The sequence below is a fragment of the Trachurus japonicus genome, chromosome 15, assembly GCF_045865225.1.
Source record: "Trachurus japonicus isolate A0001 chromosome 15, Traja_1.0".
NCBI classification, from domain to species: domain Eukaryota; kingdom Metazoa; phylum Chordata; class Actinopteri; order Carangiformes; family Carangidae; genus Trachurus; species Trachurus japonicus.
In genome coordinates this window covers 2,293,430-2,313,810 of record NC_140921.1, presented here as the reverse complement: position 1 = coordinate 2,313,810, position 20,381 = coordinate 2,293,430, and the positions used below count along the sequence as shown (strand labels likewise).

Below are 20,381 nucleotides of genomic sequence, written 5' to 3'. Positions count from 1 at the left end.
CTCCTGAAATACTCCCAGTCCTCACAGTCCAGGTAAACTAGTTGTTTTGGTCCTCGGAGGCCACCGTACCTTTGCAAACTAGAATCTGAACGTTAGATGTGACGGTTTTACCCCAATTTTACAGACTGGACCTTTAAGAGAGACGTCTAGATAGATAGATAGATGAATTTATTTGTCCTTTACAAGGAAAATTGTTTTCACCATTGCGTACAAACAGCCTTGAGAAGTGCAAATGACATTCATTGACACACATTCCCACATTTCATACACCGCAAATACATAGGTCATAAAGGTCATAAACATTTACATGTACTTTCCCCATGGTTATGTTCTTTTCATTGTCTTATTTAGTTCAGCTATTGCAGATGGGATGAAGCTTTTGTTGAATTTAGATACTGTATGTCTAGATAGGAAGATGTGAAGACAAAATGATGAACTCTCTATATTTAGTTCTGTGTTCATCATGGGGTCTAATAAGTGACTCTTCTCTGTCCAGGGAATCAAAGCGCGGGAGATCTTACACGCCAACATGGAGAAGATCATCGAGGAGAAGATGGAGCGGCCGCAGGCGGACGACGAGTACCACGACGCCTTCGACTACATGTTGTCCAGCGCCAAAGAGCACGGACAGGAGCTCAGCATCCAGGAGCTGAAGGTACGAGGCTGAAACTCTGCACATGACTCAGCTCAGACTGAATGTGGGAAAGTTGTGATGCAACGGGGCCAGACGACAAATACAGACACGCACGACTTCACTCTGAACTCTCACCTATATTTAAGTTGTGGTTTTTATGGGATGAGAGAAAACCCAAACATTAATAACTAGCTGTGTGAGCTGAGCCAAGAACGATCACAACAAAACAGAAAGAGTCTGGGTCAGAGCGCAGAAACAGAAACAGAAACTACCATCAGATCCTGCACATTTAAGGCCAATTTAAAGGGATAGTTCAACATTTTGGCAAATTGGCCCATTGCTATAATCCCTATAGTCATAGCAGTAGGTTCGTTACCTTTAATTGTTGGTGCAAGCTATTTTTAGAACGACGGAGCAGAGCCGTGAGCTGCTCAGAGGATTTCTTGGTTTCCCTCATGAAACTCATCAAATACACAATCCAACAACTCCACAACGCTCTGGTGGACAAGTTGTGAGCTGCACATTCACCACGCTATGAGATAATAACACAACGTTACCACACAGAGTTGTTTTAGAGGGAAATTCATGCAAAACCGCTGATGCGCGTTGCCTTCAGGGACAGTTTTTCATCAAGCAGTCTCTGTATTTCCCTCTAAAACAACTCTGTCTGGTAACGTTGTGTTATTATCTCATAGCGTGGTGAATGTGCAGCTCACAACTTGTCCACCAGAGCGTTGTGGAGTTGTTGGATTGTGTATTTGATGAGTTTCATGAGGGAAACCAAGAAATCCCATTATTAGCCTCCGTAGCGTAGCTCTGAGCAGCTCACGGCTCTGCTCCGCCGTTCTAAAAAATAGCTTGCACCGACAATTAAAAAAAGGTAACGAACCTACTGCTATGACTATAGGGGTTATGGCAATGGGCCAATTTGCAGAAAATGTTGAACTATCCCTTTAAAACTTCTCCCTTCTGAACTCCTAGAGGATGAAAGTTCACATGTGTTCACCGTGTCTCTTCTGTTTGCAGGAGACGGCGGTGGAGTTGATCTTCGCCGCTCACTCCACCACGGCGAGCGCCTCCACGTCTCTGGTGCTGCAGCTGCTCCGCCACCCGGCCGTGGTGGAGCGGGCGCGGGCCGAGCTGGACGCCGAGGGCCTGGGCTACGACCCCTGCTACGCCAACGGCCCCCCCACAGCCGTCACCACCACGGAGAAGGAGGAGGTGGACGCCGTCGTCACGGAGACGACGTGCCTGCTGAACGGAGGGTGCCGGGACGGGTTCCCACCCTCTCGGTCTCACCTGCCGTACCTGAGCCTGGAGAAGCTGAGCCAGCTGCGCTACGTCGACTGCGTGGTCAAAGAGGTGCTGCGCTTCCTGCCGCCCGTCTCCGGGGGTTACCGCACCGTGCTGCAGACCTTCGAATTAGACGTAAGTTTATATAAGTTCAAGTCTCGGGAAGGGATGCATATAGGCCCTTTGTGTGTTCGTGTGTCCATCAACTCCACTCCACAAGAATTTAAATCGTCGGCGTCAGCGGCAGCGCTCGACAGCTTAGAGAGTTTTCCTGGAAAAAACCTAAAAACCCCACGAGCGAAAAGCAACAAGTCCCGGCGCCGTCCGCCGAGCTGCCAGGAGACGATGTGGGAAATGTAGGAATGCAGCGGCTGAGAGAGACGATGATAGTGATGATGATGATGATGATGATGATGATGATGCCGTGAATCCCCTGAAACCAAATCCAATCAGGTGGGAGGATGATGATGATGATGATGCAGGTCTAGTTTGGCCTCGACGTGGCTCCAATCACTTCAACATGTTGATATTGATCCATCCTCATCAGCTCACCTGCTCTCCTGATCCATCCCATAATGCGATACCGCAGGTTTTAGTTGGTACTGGGACCGTTAACAACTTGATATGAGCCTCTGCGTCCTCTCAGCCAATCAAAAGCTACCATACCTAATTCATCCATCACCTTGGAGACTTATTACTTCACTGATAATTAAAGAGACCCAAGGAGTTTGTATTTGGTTCTAAAACTCATATTAATGTGGATGAATCTACGTTACCACTTGTTAATTATTACCACTAGATAAATATATCGTTTTGTCTTTATAGTTATTTTGATTATTATGTAGTGTTCGGCTCGCCCAGCATTTCCTAGTTTCGGTTTCCCGGACACGGCCCGGCAGGTCATGGGAATAACGCCGCCGGATCGTTTATGGTCGGAACTACGACGGTATCTGATCGTCTTCCAACCTCTGACTTTCATTCTTGATCAATGAAAACATTCGTGGGCAATGTTTTCCTTTCGTCCGTCTTGCACCGGTCCAAGAATTTCACAGTGCGTGCGGAGGCTCGTGGGAAATGTAGTGTGAAAACACTTCACTTTAAATGATAAAACTTCCCTCCAAACACAATGTGACTGAGTTCTCTCACAACCCGTTTACACCTGGCATTAACATGCACCTCCAGAGTCCACATTGAGATCCAATCACATATTTATGGGGGTAAATTCTAAAAGAAAAAGAAAATAAATAGTATAAGAAAAAGAAAATGGTAGCCATCCATGAAGTTGTGCTATTGTACGCACTTTTCTCATCCTGACTCCATAAGGGAAGCATCACCGTTTACACTTGTGTTCAACGTGGTCACAACGCGTCCCTGACACCTTGGGAGGTTGTTTGGTTGATCAGATCACAATTCAATGTGTCTTGGGTGCTTTTACACCGGTACTTTCATGTGGTCAAGCTCTACCTGATTGTAATCTGATTACTGAAAACACATGTCAATGCCAGGTGTAACAAGTATTGATGAGGACATTTCTGTCCCTAACGTCCATCTTCAAACGAATTCCCATGGAACTACCGTTCATCACTGGGACAATGATAGGAAATTAAAAAAACACTAATAATATGATATGTTTTGGTATGTTATGTCTGGTGTTTCCACTGGTGACCTGCAGGTGGCGCATGTTTTCCGCACCCTGAAGAACTGAATCCAAACTATCTGTTGACTTTTGTTTTCCCGTCTTCGTCCCTCAGGGTTACCAGATTCCTAAAGGTTGGAGCGTCATGTACAGCATCCGGGACACCCACGAGACCGCGGCCGTCTTCCAGAGTCCGGAGCAGTTCGACCCGGATCGGTTCGGTCCGGACCGGGAGGAGAGCCGGTCGTCTCGGTTCAGCTACGTGCCGTTTGGCGGCGGCGTGCGGCGCTGCGTCGGGAAAGAACTGGCGCAGATCATCCTAAAGACTCTGGCCGTGGAGCTGATCGGGACGTGCTCGTGGACTCTGGCCACGGAGAACTTCCCCAAGATGCAGACGGTGCCGATCGTGCACCCGGTGAACGGGCTGCACGTGCACTTCACCTACAACCAGCCGCTGTAGACACCAGCTCAGACTGTCCACGAACTCACAGGAGGTGATTTCACCTTCGACCTGGACACAACTCTCCACAAACCGGGTGGAGACGCAGCCACCCGATGGTCCTGATGGTGCAGCTCACGCCCCCCAGCCTTCGTCTCCATGGAGACGAGACGTGGGGTTCACTCTGCTGGTTTGGAGCACTTCATCGTCTCGTCAGTGGTTCTGGTCCAAACCTGAGAAAAAACACTTTCTCCTGGTTCACTCACCTGCAGCGACTCCTCACCTGTCTAGATCCAGACTCAACTGTGACTGTGCTTTAGCTTCAGTTCCATAATCAACAATGTCTTAGGGCCAATAAACCCATCGTCAGCTCCTCAGTGTTCAGGTATGATCTGTAAATGCACATTAACTTATTGACCCTCGGCTGGAGGAACCTGGTGCTGCAGGACGATGAGTAAAACCACTCGTCTTTGGTGCTTCTCTTTTTGAACCTCTCGGTAACGTCGTCTGTGTGTGAACAAACACATCCACCTTTAGGATTCTCACTCGACCTCTTTGAAAACCCACAGATTCACATTGTTCATGGACAGAACTCACCTGCGTTGACGTTTACAGGCGGTTAAGCCCGGCGTCGCTCCGTGAAACAAGAACATAAAGAGTCTAAGAAACGGACAAAAGACTAAAGACTAAGGCCAGAAACCATTGGAGGCAGAGCCACTTGGACTCAGTTGTGAAAACTCAACTTTCACTGATGATGAACTTGCACTTGACTCTGACACAGAAAAATCCCACAACCAGGAAGTACCTGAACATCAACGTCTAAACACATCCTACTGTTATAACTGACTGTGATATATATCCTTAACAGTGCTATTATGCGTGTATCAAATGAAGTAGCATTATGAATAAGCTGTATTTAAAATGCAGATGTATCATTTCTGTTGTACTTTGACTCTGTAACGATATTTGTTGTAATTATGAGATAGATATTAGACACTAACCTGTAATGTCCATAGATCCTTGTTTCACTGCTAGAACTTAGAGACCTTCGTCGTTTAGAGCAGCAGGATATCGAGAGTAAAGTTATTATTATTGTGATTGTCGGTCTGAGTCTAGGACTGTTTGTGTGTTGTCTTGAAGCCTAATAGTCGCGCTGTGAAATCTTACGTACGGATGGATTTGTAGAAGGAGGTAGCACTTTCTCCACTTTAAGGAGTCTGTATATATTTGTCCTGAGTCGATCTGATGTAGCTGCTGTACAGTTGATGTAAAGAGTAAATTAGAAGATGGTGAAACAGAAGCTGTTTGTCAAGTCTTGTTTTCTTTTTATAACTTACATTTTTATTGAGTATTCACATGCATATAGGCAAAAACAATACGGCAAACAAGGTACAAGTTAGAATGACAATAATAACAACACTAACAAACTGTCTGGAGATACTACTATTCAGTCCACTGTCCCATTAAGGCATTTGTTCAGTTGGTGTCATGTCTCATATAAATGGTCCATTTTTCCCAGTTTTTTTCAAATACGTTGTCTTTGAGTCTCAACAGGTATGTACATTTTTCCATAACAAGGATTTCCTGGAGGGTTCACATTGAGCCAGTTTCTTGTGACCGCTTTCTTACTTGCTGCGAGTAATACTTAAGTCAAGTACAGATCTTCTTTCATTACAACCTTCTCAATATTCCCAAGATACATCACTGGACAAGTATTTGGGATTTCATATCCCAAGACATTTTTTTTTTTTTTACAACTGAGTGAACATTTTGCCCTTATATCCTCATTTTTATACAGTTCCAGAAGATGTGTGCATGGTCTGCCTCCACGCTCCCACATAATCTCCAGCAGTCTTGTTGTATAGCGAGTTGCCTAGATTTTATCTTTGGTGTTATAAAATAGCGAGTTAGGTGTCAAGTCTTTGAGCACTTGGAAAAGCGCGTTACAAATAAAATTTATTATTATTTATTATAAGTCTTGTTTTCAACACTGGCAGGAAGTCGATCTCGTTTTCTACTGGGTCGGATGATCTTCATTGTTCAACAAGACAACGGTCAAATATAAATTTAACTTTTTCATAAACTTCCCGACTTAAGCATCAAACCCTGCCTCCTGTAGACAGGGCAACAACAGCACCATCATTGAGTTGAAAACATGTTTGTTTTCCCAGCCTGGGATCAATACAGTACATCTTATTTTCTCATTTTCATGTAATGGGAATCCCAAAAAAATGGTCGGCCTCTAATGGCATCCATCCATCCTTCCATCCATCCATCCATCCATCCATCCATCCATCCATCCATCCATCCATCCATCCATCCATCCATCCATCCATCCATCCATCCATCCGTCCGTCCATCTGTCCATCCATCCATCCATCCATCCATCCATCCATCCATCCATCCATCCATCCATCCATCCATCCATCTACCCATTCATCCATCCATCCATCCATCCATCCATCCATCCATCCATCCATCCATCCATCCATCCATCCACTTTAGAGGCCATGAACTGTTCCTGGCCACCTTTTTTACTCACTATGCAACTTTTGTAGGACCACACAAGTTGCATTAGGCCACACCTCCTCCTCATGAGCTGTAAAAGTCCAGTAGAACAGAGGGAAAGTAGATGAACAGTTTGAATGTTCTTCTGATGAATCGAGAGCCTTTCTGTGCAGGGCCTTGTTTGGTACCATGTTGACCCTTCGATTATCTCACTAACTCCAGCAGCTATTACCATGGAGATGAAGCTTGTCAGAAGCAGGAACCAGAGTTGCAGCTGTTGGGAACAGATTGTTTTTCTCCATAGCTACCGATTTTATCCAGAGCTGATCCAGAATCAGAGTTTAATCTGCAGCATCCGCACTATTTACTGTAAACTGAAACAATCCCGGCTCATGTCGTGACCTGATCACAAACAACAATCTCTTGGCGAGGTCGCCGCCGAGGTCATCGCCGCGGTCATCACCGCTTAGGTCACCAGGCATTTGCAGCCTCCACCTGACCGCCCTCGCTGACAGGCCGAGAATAGGGTGAAGCTATGTGGCAGAAAATTAATGGGACACAAACAGCCTGGCCTAATTATGTCCGCTGCTGGGCCCCGTAGCGCTGCCAAGGTCGTTATCTGATGGACGCTCAGTCAGTGTGAACTTGGCGACGTTTTGAACCAGGGTTCACTCCGGTGCCACCGGCTGCACAGGTCAGTGACCGGTCAGCTGATTGGAGGGTGCATGGGAACCAGAGAGGGGACGCCACACAACATGAGACAATGCAACACAACCCAACCGTCACCGCTCACCATTATACAACTGACGCAACAATGGACAGACTCACTGTCTCCATGCGTTTCCCACAATGCACTGCACACATAGCTGTAAACACAACAAGATCATGTTTACATTTGGACACACTTGTAGATTAATTAAGAGTCGTGTCTCTCGGTTGCTGTGTTTCAACTCGCAGAAGCGTAAATATAAATTGGACCTCAGTCGCCACGGTGACAAAGATAAACAGTCATGGTTGAAGAAAAGATGGTGGATTGGGTTCCAGCATGTAAACAACCTAAGAGAAGACAATCTTTGGATGTCACAGGTCTTTGAAGCTCAGTGAGCTGCTGCACTGTCGCCATCTTGGCAGCGTCCGACTCCGCCCCCAAACTGCCAGCTAATGTTAATATGGAAAAAGAGGAGGGGCTTATATGGAGCTGAGACTTACCTGTCAGCCAAAGAAGCCACACCCTCAATTCTCCATAGTGTAAACAGGTGAGTTATATAAACAGTCGTCACAGTTTCCTTACCAGGCTGTAAACACTGTTGTGAGACTCACTCTAGTGGTCAGGAGAGGAACTGCAGCCTCTGTCTGTTAGATAAAGTCATAACTCATGAACCCTCTGAAATCTCCAAGCTGCAGCTGGTGCTCAGATTCATGACCTGTACTGGGAATACTGGGATGTAAAAGGAGCAGTGATGGGAATAACAGCGTTATTAATAAACAGTGTTACTAACGGCGCTATTTTTTTCAAAACACTGTTACCGTTACAATAAAATGTGCCGTTACGTTCACCCAAACTTTTTTCATTCCACCAACTAGTCGGAAAAAAGACGTTCATCTGGAACTATAACCAACTCACTCAGTATTCCTCCGCACAGAGGAATACTGAGTGAGTTGGTTAGTTCCAGATAAACGGAGGTTAGTCGAAGTAATCTGGCATATTTGAACATTTTTATTTAAAAAAGAAACACAATAGTTACTTTCCTGGTAATTAGTTACTGTTATAATGTCATAACTCAGTTACTACGTCAGTTACTGTTTTAGGAAACAAATGAGTATCTATAACTAATTACTTTTTAGCCTAACGTGTTTTCAATAATGAGGAACTGCCTTAATCATAGTTTCTACTCTTAAACTTTGGATCCTTTAATCCTGTTTAGTGTTTATATGTATCATTTTGTTATTTGTTGTGTTGTGTTTTTGTCATCGTTTGTCACTTTGATCCCATTGGTTGATCAGCTCACAGTCTGTTCAACGACGGGGACATTTTGGTTCTGATTTGAAGTGTAAAAAGATCAAACTGGACAAGTTCATTATGAAAATCCACTTCCTGTGAACCTTCATCTGTTTGTCAGTGAAAACATGTAGGAACACACTCGGCTCCGTCCCATGAAATCTATTTATTCTTTCCCTCTGAGCTAAAAAAGTCTTTCCACTGAACATTAGAGTTCACCCCCTCTTCCCTCCTCCTCCTCCTCCTCCTCCTCCTCCTCCTCTTATTTGGTTGTTTTCTGGTTCAGAGGCAGGTCTTGTGCACGATAAGGACGCCGATTTGCGAAATGAGGGGGAAAACGGGGTCAGATGGTGACTTGGATAAAACACCCGGTGGCCAGCAGCAGCAGCTCCTCCACCAACCAGCCGCTCTCTCTCTCTCTCTCTGTGTGTGTGTGTGTCCAGATATTTCACCCCCCTGCTTGTGTTTTCTTTAAGTTTATTTTCATCGCTGCTGCTGCTGCTGCTGTCACACAAAAAAAAGCCGCAGCGCTGCGATCCCCGTGGTTTTTCTCCTCCGTGCTCGTAATTGAAAGTTTACGTTTCCATTTATGTGCTGAGTCAGTGGAGCGACCTTTAGGCTCCACATTGTGTGACTTCAGGGGAACCGGAGCTGCAGGATCACGGCGAGTTCAGTCCGTCCCGAGCCAGCACACAAACCCAACGTGATGCGTTCACTGTCTGTGATTGATTGTTAAAATTGAAGCGGTCCAGTGGAACCGACATTTAGCCGCCGCTCGCTGGGTTTTTTCTCTGACTGTTTTATCTCGACTTTCACCTCCAGCTGAACTCCATGCAGCTCTCTGTGTGAAAACCTCCCAGCTCATTCTGAACATTCACCACTTCACAACTTGTTGAATTACATTAAATCACACAGGTTTGATGTGATGCTCACACCTACTCAACGATCAAACTGGTCTCGACAGGTTATTTTCACGAAGATCAAGAACCACATTATCCATCTCTGCACATTAGTGAAAAAGTACTCAAAAATAAACTTTGGTTTCTACATGTTCAGTTACCATGGCGCCCTGAAACCTGACTGTAACCGCGGTAATGTTCAGTCACTGCATTTATCAGCGATGTCAGAAGCATCAAACTGACTTTTTAAACACATTTTCTGCCACATTTTTGAGATTCACTTCTGTTATTTTAACCAGATGAAGAACTTTAACAGTGAGTGGACCACTGATTTGTTTTATTTTATTAATTAATTAATTTAATCTACCTATTTTTTATAATGTCTCACCCTCGAGATGCTTCTTTTTGTGTTTGTATATTTATTCAAAAAACGAAGGAATTTAATCATTCAACCTTTGGATCATCAGAGAAAAAATCTGTCTAAGTGTGTTTTTACAGGTTTTACTCACCTGGTCTGTTGGAAACTGAACCAGAACGGATCAGAATCATGAGGGTCAAATGTAAACAGCAGTGATGTTGAAGGGTTTTCCTCTTTGTTTGTTTGTTTGTTTGTTTACCTTTCACAGCTGGAAGCGGTCGCTCCGTCACTGAAGCACAAACAGTTTTCAGGGAGTTTCTCCAACAACCCACAAACAGGTGTCCCACCTCCTCTCGCCCTGAACTCTGGACCCCCGTCTCCTCCTCGTGTTCTGGTCCACAAGCAAAGATACACATCAATAACCATTTCTCTAAACGGCGGTTTCAGGTCATTGGCGGAGCACTTAATTATTATAATGAGGTAAAAGAGCGGCGTTTAGAGGAGAATTAACCCACGAGCCCACGGACCAGTGGTGCGTTACAGCCACAGTCAGGTTTATTTAGAACGATGACGAGATGTTTATGGAGACCAAGTGAACAAACTGAAACAACAAGCAGGTGAAAATTCAGATTAAAGCGAAATAACTCAATAGTTACTTCCTGTTTTCAGTAGGTGGCGCTGTGACTGCACATGTGAGCAGCGTCAACTTCCTGTTTTAATGGCGAAACACCACAGTTGGCCACACCCATCGACGAAATGACACAGTTCTTACACTGTGAGGCGTCGTCGAGATCTTAAACATTCATTAAAGGTATAGTATGTAGGAATTCCCCCCATCTAGCGGTGCGGTTGCATATCTGAACGTATTCTTGATGTTGCATTCAGGTGAAATCAGGCAGACGTCAGACAGACAACAGACGCCGCATGTAACAGGATAAACAAGTGGTCCGCCAGCACGAGGCAAAACAATACAGGCAATGTGACAATATGTTGTCATGGTGATGTGGTATTGTTTTACCGTCTTTCTCTGGTGGAGTAAAATGACATCCGGTCGGTTTGCCGACGGCCGTCTGCCTGACTGCACCTGAATGCAACACCAGTGCCTCCGTCCTTCCTCACACTACACAGTGGTGACAGTTTTAACAGGCCGAGCCCACGGCTCCGCTCAGTTTCCGTGGTTACCTACGGTCACGATGCAACATGGCCGCCTCGGTTCGGTGCGTCGCCCACTTATGTATTTGTAACGACTTGTAACAACTCATTCTAAGGAACCAGAAAGCTTTACTTTGGATGCAGCTGTGATTCACCTTCAGTCAAATACGGATTTATGAAAGACATATTTGATTTTTGCAAATAAAAAGCCAAATAAGTTACACACTCGTCAGTTCAACATGGTTCAACTGAGACTGAAGCTCAATGAGGAATCTAGATGAGGCCGCAGCTGTTTCCATGCTATAGTAATTAATTAATCCGTTTTTCTAGAATCACCACGATACGATATGTCCGTGATACGATGTTTTTGCAAATTTTAAAGATCGTGCATAAAGCTTATACAAACCTGGATGAAGAAAACTAAAACAGCTGCAGGAGAGAGAAAACAGAGAATACAGAGCTTTCTCAATGTTGAACGTTGAAGGTTTGAGGAGGAAACACAGGAGGAGGAGGAAGAGCGGGTACGGACATACAGCCGTACAGCAGATAATTATTGGCTTTGTCAGACAACATCTGTTATGTCAGCATTCCAGCAGTCAGCCTGAAAACAGCCTGGAGAGAGACGGAGAGAGAGAAACCTTCCTCCCCTCTGGACAGTGTGGCCTTCACCTTCATGTTTACAGAGTCTGAACCCTTCAGGTCGCAAGTTCAAATCCCCTGTCTGCGTCCTTGACCAAGACCGACGGCCCCGAGGCTGACCGTGACCTTTGACCTTCCTGGATCCTCCCGGACTTCTTTCCCGCAGTGATCAATAAAGTTGGTTTGAACATGTCGACACGGAACAAGTTCTCTGCTTCACATTGAGACAATAACGATCGGCAAACAGCTGTTAATGCTAAAGTTATGTAGCATTAGCCAAACGCATAGAGAACCTCAAAGCTCCTTCAAAATAAAGGTAGATGTTTGTGTTAAAGCTCCATACAGTATAAAGGTAGATGTTTGTGTTAAAGCTCCTTCAAAATAAAGGTAGATGTTTGTGTTAAAGCTCCTTCAAAATAAAGGTAGATGTTTGTATTAAAGCTCCTTCAAAATAAAGGTAGAGGTTTGTATTAAAACCCCTTCAAAATAAAGGTAGATGTTTGTGTTAAAACTCCATACAGTATAAAGGTAGATGTTTGTATTAAAGCTCCTTCAAAATAAAGGTAGATGTTTGTGTTAAAGCTCCATGCAGTATAAAGGTAGATGTTTGTATTAAAGCTCCTTCAAAATAAAGGTAGATGTTTGTAATAAAGCACCATACAGTATAAAGGTAGATGTTTGTATTAAAGCTCCTTCAAAATAAAGGTAGATGTTTGTGTTAAAGCTCCATGCAGTATAAAGGTAGATGTTTGTATTAAAGCTACTTCAAAATAAAGGTAGATGTTTGTAATAAAGCTACTTCAAAATAAAGGTAGATGTTTGTATCAAAGCTACTTCAGAATAAAGGTAGATGTTAGTATTAATGCTCCTTCAAAATAAATGTTTGTATTAAAGCTCCTTCAGAATAAAGGTAGATGATTGTATTAAAACCCCTTCAAAATAAAGGTAGATGTTTGTGTTAAAGCTCCATACAGTATAAAGGTAGATGTTTGTATTAAAGCTACTTCAAAATAAAGGTAGATGTTTGTAATAAAGCTCCATACAGTATAAAGGTAGATGTTTGTGTTAAAGCTCCATACAGTATAAAGGTAGATGTTTGTATTAAAGCTCCTTCAAAATAAAGGTAGATGTTTGTATTAAAGCTCCTTCAAAATAAAGGTAGATGTTTGTATTAAAGCTACTTCAGAATAAAGGTAGATGTTAGTATTAATGATCCTTCAAAATAAATGTTTGTATTAAAGCTCCTTCAGAATAAAGGTAGATGTTTGTATTAAAACCCCTTCAAAATAAAGGTAGATGTTTGTGTTAAAGCTCCATACAGTATAAAGGTAGATGTTTGTATTAAAGCTCCATACAGTATAAAGGTAGATGTTTGTGTTAAAGCTCCATACAGTATAAAGGTAGATGTTTGTATTAAAGCTCCATACAGTATAAAGGTAGATGTTTGTGTTAAAGCTCCATACAGTATAAAGGTAGATGTTTGTGTTAAAGCTCCATACAGTATAAAGGTAGATGTTTGTATTAAAGCTCCATACAGTATAAAGGTAGATGTCCATGTGTAGTGTGATTATAAAGCAGCTCTAGCTTCTATATTAATACTGTGAAAGTATCAAAGCCTCAGTCCACAGAGAAATGCACACAGCCTGTATTCAGAAACTGAGCCTTAAAACCAGCCGTCAGGACTTCCTGTCACTTTGTGATGTCACAACTAAGCCCCGCCCCCTCATCACCTGGACCCATCCATCCAACAACAACTTTGCAGGATTTGGTTTCTCTGAGTGTTTTATTCTGAAATCTCTTCTCTATTTTTATTGGATCGCTTTAGGAAACAGTCAGCCAATCAGAAGAGAGGCTCAGAGGCCTCCTCCTGTCTTCTGATTGGCTGACACTGACCTGTTGTTACTAGAGCTCCAGAGAGAAGCTGAAAGAGAGAGAGGAGATGGAAAACTACACTGAGATGGTTTTTAGATCTTCTCATGGATCAGCCCTTCAAAATAAAAGACAGACGACACGAGTCTGACTGGAGCATCAGCAGCGTCTCAGGTTTTAGGATTCAGGTCTCAGGTCTCAGGTCTGGTGCTGCCTGTTAAGACAGATTGTTCCTGTGCAGTTTGACTGACTGGTTGTCTGACTGACTGTCTGCCACATACCAGAGTACAGTTCAAGAGTTCACTTAATTCATGAACTCTGTCGGGGCACCACACCCAGCCAACGGCACATTAAAGCACTCTGTATGACTGAGTGTGTGTGAGTGTGAGTCTGTGTGTGTGTGTGTGTGTGTGTGTGGTGTTGAGTTCCTCATGCATTAGTGATTCTGCAGAATGTGTGGAAGTCTTTAAGTTTGCCTGTGCTTGACTCTGGGTTGTCCACCCTCACTCACTCATTCTGCCTGACTGGACGCGTGCAGCTGTGGCCACGCATGCACATCTGTTCCAGCTGCGTTCAGGTGCAACACGTTAAAAAACAAACAAACAAAAGCAATAAAACAATCCGGTCGGTTGCAGCGGGACTGCAGCGTCACAGAGCTTCAGATGCAGGAAGTATTTCAGGATTTTATTGTGGAGAACAGGTTTGCAGCTCCTGTCTGACACTTTGAAATATCAATGACATTTCAATCAATCAATCATCTATAAGCGGGGAAACAACAACACCTGTAACCGACGTCGTTATCCAAACAAAGCATCACCTGTTCTCTTCACCTGCCGTCTGCGGCAGAACAATCAACTGTCGACTCCTCCAGAGAGAGAAACCCAACACCGTTTACTGTCTGACTCTTTCAAAGTGTCGTTGTCGTGTTTATTAATGCGTCAACACTTTTGTTTTTTTGACCTCGATGAGATGATGGTGGTTTATTCAACGTCAAGAACCAAACCAGACTACAAGTAGCCTACGTAACGTTTGTACCATAAATCCTCCAATAGCAGCTCCAGGCTGCTTCACCCGCTGAACTGATCCGTCTTCTTTCAGAGACAGGCGTCTGTCTGTATGGGACAAGCTTCTATGGAGTTTTCCCTCAGTGGATGTGAGGGTCTAAGGGCAGAGGATGTTGTTATGGTGTCATGTAAAGCCCTTTGAGACAAACTGTAAAAATGGGCTATACAAATAATATTGCCTTGCCTTGGTTTAATTCAGAACAAATCTTCTGCTCAGCAAAGAGTAAACTCCTCTCCACTGGTTCTGTTGTTCCTGTTTAAGAGTCAGATCAGAAGGAAGGAGTTGGATCCAGAGCAGCATCACTTACAACTTTAATCAGCACCATTCAATTTCTAATAAATACTGTACTTTCCAGACTATAAGCCGCTACTTTTTCGCCTGCCCCGGTGTTCCAGCCATAGACTGTAAAAAGAATGGACGTAGCACCCGTGATGTCACCCATTGGTTTATATATATATATCGTCGCTGTCGGGCACAAACCTCCTATGTCCAAAAATCATGATTTTTATTTTTTTCCATAAATCAGTACTATTGGTCACCCTTTACGTCTGACTGTGGTTTTACAAATATTTAACCAATGAAAAGTTTTTAAAACTGCCCGTGACTAAACCTCCTAACTCCATTGGATCCTGAAACTGTCGACCAAACCTCCTAACTCCACCCCCACCTGAGCGACCCGGACTACTTCACCAAAGGAGCAGCTGGGAGCACGACTTTCACGTCAAAAGTGTAAGTTTACTGTCATCTAATGTGTAGCGGTTTTAAGACCATACGAATGCCAACCAACACATCATGCAAGCCAACTATTTGATTTGTCACCTACTTGAAACGAGAGCGTAACGATCTCCAATTGATCCGCGGCGATGCTAACAGGAGCTAACTCGGCTCCATTCACTTGTGTGTTAAGCAGCTAGTGGGCTAGCGGGCTAGCGACGTAGCTGCTGTGTTGATCAATTTTGCGGCTTGTGGTTTTATTTACAAGGGAATTAATCTGACGTACATCACATCTTAACTGTTTTACACTTACACCAACCTGTTAAGAGTTTATTAACGTTATGCAGCGGACTTTTTTTCTTTTTAAAGCAGGCTACCTGTGCTGTGTGCAGACCATTAGGAAACGTAAAATTACGTGAACAATACAGTTCATTCAGAAGTGTCAGTAATGCTGCTGGTGATATCATGTTTTGGTGTACATAATGACTATTTCTGTGACTATTGTGGATTTCTGACTATGACAAAGATATACTCATACACTGTCTCTTTTTACTTTCAGAGCCCACTCACAGCCATAGACCACTCAGCAATAGGCTACCACTGCTAATAAGGACAACAGTGCAACAGTAAGAGTGTTGGAAATCCTTGGAAACCTTGGTGTTTGGATTTTGAATAAAGTGCTTGAAACTGTACTTGAAATAAAGGCCTTGAAACTGCTTGACATTGTGATTGCATTATTATTTATAGCATAAGCCCATAGCTTGGTCAGTGACCCGATCTACAGTATAGAGATTGCCAAGACACGTGACCAACTGGGCGGCAACGTCATCAGAAACGCAAAGGATTGTGGGTATCTTTGGCCAATTTCCCCCGATCTACATAGCGCGCTAGACATGGACAATGAAAATAATAACAAAAGTACAATAAAAAACAGAATTAACTGGCACAATGCAGCGGGCAAAGGAAAACAACAAAGAACCATACCGCCTAAAACTAAATCCAGCCGCAAAGAAACGATACGAGGACAAAATAAAGACAATCAAAGGGCTGGATCCCTATGAACATAAGGTGCGGTCCGCTGACATTAACCTGCTGCCCAACTTCCAGCACCCATATATATATAATTATATGGTACTAAATGTAACTTTTTGCCGTGTCTATCGTGCGAACGACTGTTGCAATTCACAACACAGCAGGTTGACGGCATCTTCAAACCAGAGCAGTAGATATTTGAAACTAGCGTTCTTGCCTCCACAAATTCAAAGTCTGGCGCGTTTGTTTGTGCCAAAGATTCCCACAATGCTTTGCGTTCCCCGCCGGGAATACGTCATGATGACGACACGCTGGCAATCTCTATAGCCTAATACATCCATGGATTGGAGACACTCAGTCGGTGTTTGCATTGTTAGACTAAATAGCTTTTCAATACATAGCTACAATGTTTAATTTACACATACGCTGTAAAGGAAAATGATTTATTTTGAGGCCTGAGATGCGGAAGTGGAGGTGCTGGCGGAAAACGGTAGGTTGAAGTGCAGTTTAGTCCGTCATTTACCTGTTAATAGTGCACTTATCTGGCCACATGCATTAAACAAGAGGAAAAACATAGTATTTCAAGAAAAATAGGATACAATAAACTATGTAACCTGTAAGTTGATGATAACGTAATGCAATAAGCTATAGCCGATGCGTCCGTCAATAATCAGTGACGGCACAAACCTTCTATCTCCACTCTTTCGTTGGTCATAAACCTCCTAACTCCACGTGAGCCTGATTTGGGTAAAATATTAATAAAGTAATGACACATTCAAATATCTGACTATTTGTAAAGACACAATACCAAGTTTGATGATGTTATGTCCAATTATTACAAAACCACAAGGTTTTTTTCATTTCCTGAAAAATTAGAATTTTGGACATAGGAGGTTTGCGCCCGACAGCGACGATATATATATATATATATATGTATGTACAAAATGTATTTTCTTTTCAAATTTAGCTGATGCGGTTTATATTCTGGTGTGCTCTATAGTCCAAAAATTACGGTAAACTCGGGTCGGACCATGGGCCTCCTTTATTTTGCGGTATTTTGACCAAAGCATGTCACAGATATGTCTCTAAGACACCTGGAACTATTTTAATTGGTGGAATCTTCTTTAAAGGAGGCATATGCCCCCTTTTCCACAAAGGGGTAGCCGTAACTTTTACACAACACTGTATTTTTATATTCTAAGCAGTGGCGGCTGGTGGTGAAATTAGTTGGGTGGGCTAATAAATAAATTATACCCATTAAATGGTTAACACAGTAGTAGCTAAAAGTTACATCCCATCTGACTGGCACAAAAGTATAGCAACTAACTAGGCCTACACACTGCATTAAGTAGAAGGGTCTAGTCCAAAAAAACAAAAAAAAAGACAACTTCACCTGGTTATCTCACACACTCACTCACACATACATACACACACACAGTTTCTCTCTCCCTCTCTCTCTCACACACACACATGCATGCACACAAACACACACAGAGTCACACACACGACAATAATGCTCAATCAATCAAAAAACAAAAAAAAGACGATATGCTTATAGCTCATATCGACGGCCTTTCTGGTGCTCCCGGTGAGTTTAGAAACTTCTGTTCATGTTAGCAAAGACAGTTTAGAGCAGTAAAGTATGCTAATGCTACCTGTGATGCTAGCGCCTAGCGCAGTAAAGTAGTCTAATGCTACCTGTGATGCTAGCGCCTAGCGCAGTAAAGTAGTCTAATGCTACCTGTGATGCTAGCGCCTAGCGCAGTAAAGTAGTCTAATGCTACCTGTGATGCTAGCGCCTAGCGCAGTAAAGTAGCTGCCTGTGATGCTAGCGCCTAGCGCCGCTGTTTCTGTCTTCTCCCTCCCACAACAACACAACTTTTCCTCCGGTTCCTATCATTGGTCTTAAAACAGCGCTGTTGGTCTAAATGAAATTAGCCCCAATGACAAGTAAACCAAGGGGGCGGGACATGACGCCTGTCAATCATTGACCCTGCGTCAGCCCGCTGCTGATTGGTCAGAACCCATCGGCCTGTGGGCTGAATGAAATTAGCCCAAACAGTCGGTAAATGGTGAGGGCTGGACATGGCACAGTCGGAAAATGAATGAGAGCAGACTCGGTGAGCTCGGGCCGATTAAAATTAGAACATTTAGAGATATCCGGTGTTTTTCTTGAAACTATTTGAAACTGTTGCCACTTCGGATTTCACTAAGACTATAACAATCTTTTGTATGTTATTTAGAGAATATTTTTTCCTCATCTTTTGTTGTGTAATGCAGGGAGGGCTTAACCCCACTAGCCCATTGAAACCAGCCGTCACTGATTCCAAGTACGTATTCGGTCTGTCTCTCTCCTCTCACCCCCCCACCAGAAGGGACATTACATGACTTATTATCTAGAGAGAACAGAAATAAAGAAGTGTACATGATTATAAAGAAGGAGCCAAGGTCTGAGAGTAAAGTGCCTGTCACACCATCGAGGTGTGAACTTCTAAAAACACACAGAAAGCAGAACTTACGAGTGCTGCAGGAGCAAAGTGTGTGATACGGATGTCTGACATGTACAGATGAAGAAAGATAAAGCATCAGTCCATCACCCTCACATTGTGCAGAGCAGAAAGATGAAGCTGAGCTGGTCGACATGACGAAGAGGATCTGACAGTTATAACCTTAAAGCAGAAGTTCAGTCTGACACCTATAAACTTAAGCTTTCCTCCGTGACACACACACACATCTCATCACAACCATCCACATCAGCACCATGTATGAGATGAAGACCAAACCTCAGAGGTCGTTGGTGACTTACAATCCTGCTGTGAGTGCATCTGCAGGTAAGATCTCACTGCACCTGCTGCATCGCTGGTGGACGTGGTTCAGGGTCAGGACTGGGGAGTTTTCAGCAGGTTTTAGTTCAGTCAAAATTGTGTTTACACTCACTCAAACGCACTGCACTCCAGGGCTGACCTAAATAATGCCTGTGTAAAAACACCCTAACAAATAAAGTAAAGGAACTATGCAGGATTCTTAGCTCAACTTACCTTAATTAAACCGCTTTGGAGTAATTGTGATGGTTTAGTTTTAGTTTGAAGTTGTTGGATTGTGTATTTGATGAGTTGGATGAGGGAAAGGCAAAGTACTGCTCCGTCGATCTCAAAATAGCTTGCACCGACAATTAAAGGTAATGAACCTGTGACTATGGGGATTATAGCAATATGAGAATTTGCCAAAATGTTGAACTATCCCTTTAAGAAAAAGGAAAAGGACTTGTTCAAGGCTCTGTTTGCACTTTTTCTAAAAGAAGCACTTTCTTATTTATTTCATTCTGAGGTTCCTGGCTATTTCTGTTCTCTTTAACTTGAAATGCCGTTTACTACAAGTGCACAATGTTCAAACTTTCCTGTGTTGAAAATTGACAATAAATATGAAAATGTGCGTTGCTAATTTAATGGACATAGGGGTAGGCTATACAATTTGGACTTCATGAGGTTCAGACCTTTTACTTGGACAGAAGTTTTACTAACTGGACCTCATTGAATTTTAATAGTGCCCCTGGTTTAAACCATGTTGTTTTCTGTTTCCTGCTCGGTGCATCTTTATGATTTTCTGTTTCAGAGGAACTCGACAACGACGATGAGAATGAATATGTGAACTCAGCGATTTGTACTGTGAATTATGACCCAGATACTCCACACTCAGGTCTGTTCTTTAAACATAACTGATCACAGACAGGTTCACTGACATAGACACAACACCTACAGCATCTGTGTTATGTTCAGACTGTTAAGTGACAGAAAAACACATTCCTGATATAAAAACATGTGAAATGTGTCATTTAGTCCGAGAGGAAGCAGTTCATGAACACCAGCTGATCGTCATCTCATCTCACAGCAGATCAACCAGGCACCAGGATTCAGTTCTTGGTCAAGTCCCTTGCACCTGTGGCCGTGTGCTGGGCCGTACTGCTGGTGATCATGGTTCTGAGGATCCACTGTGAGTACCAACCCCGACCCAAAGCCAGGACACAGAGAACAGATCAACCATTAGATTCACTTCCTCTCTGACAGCCAGTGTCTATTTGAACCTCTGTATATCTACCACACATTAATTAATGCATCGACTCATATGCAACAGAGGCTGAAACCAC

The 20,381-nt window shown here is 43.3% G+C and overlaps 1 protein-coding gene across 1 annotated transcript in view; it reads left to right on the top strand.

Annotated features, from left to right (window-relative positions):
• The window catches only part of cyp26c1 (cytochrome P450, family 26, subfamily C, polypeptide 1), a 9,342-nt gene extending 5,318 nt beyond the window's left edge, over window positions 1–4,024 (top strand). The window contains exons 4-6 of the mRNA XM_085799207.1: window positions 497–655; window positions 1,661–2,062; window positions 3,679–4,024. Coding sequence (XP_085655333.1) covers window positions 497–655; window positions 1,661–2,062; window positions 3,679–4,023 — 906 coding nt within the window. The 3' untranslated portion in view covers window position 4,024. The remainder of the gene's footprint in view (window positions 1–496; window positions 656–1,660; window positions 2,063–3,678) is intronic.
• Window positions 4,025–20,381: the final 16,357 nt, after the last annotated feature.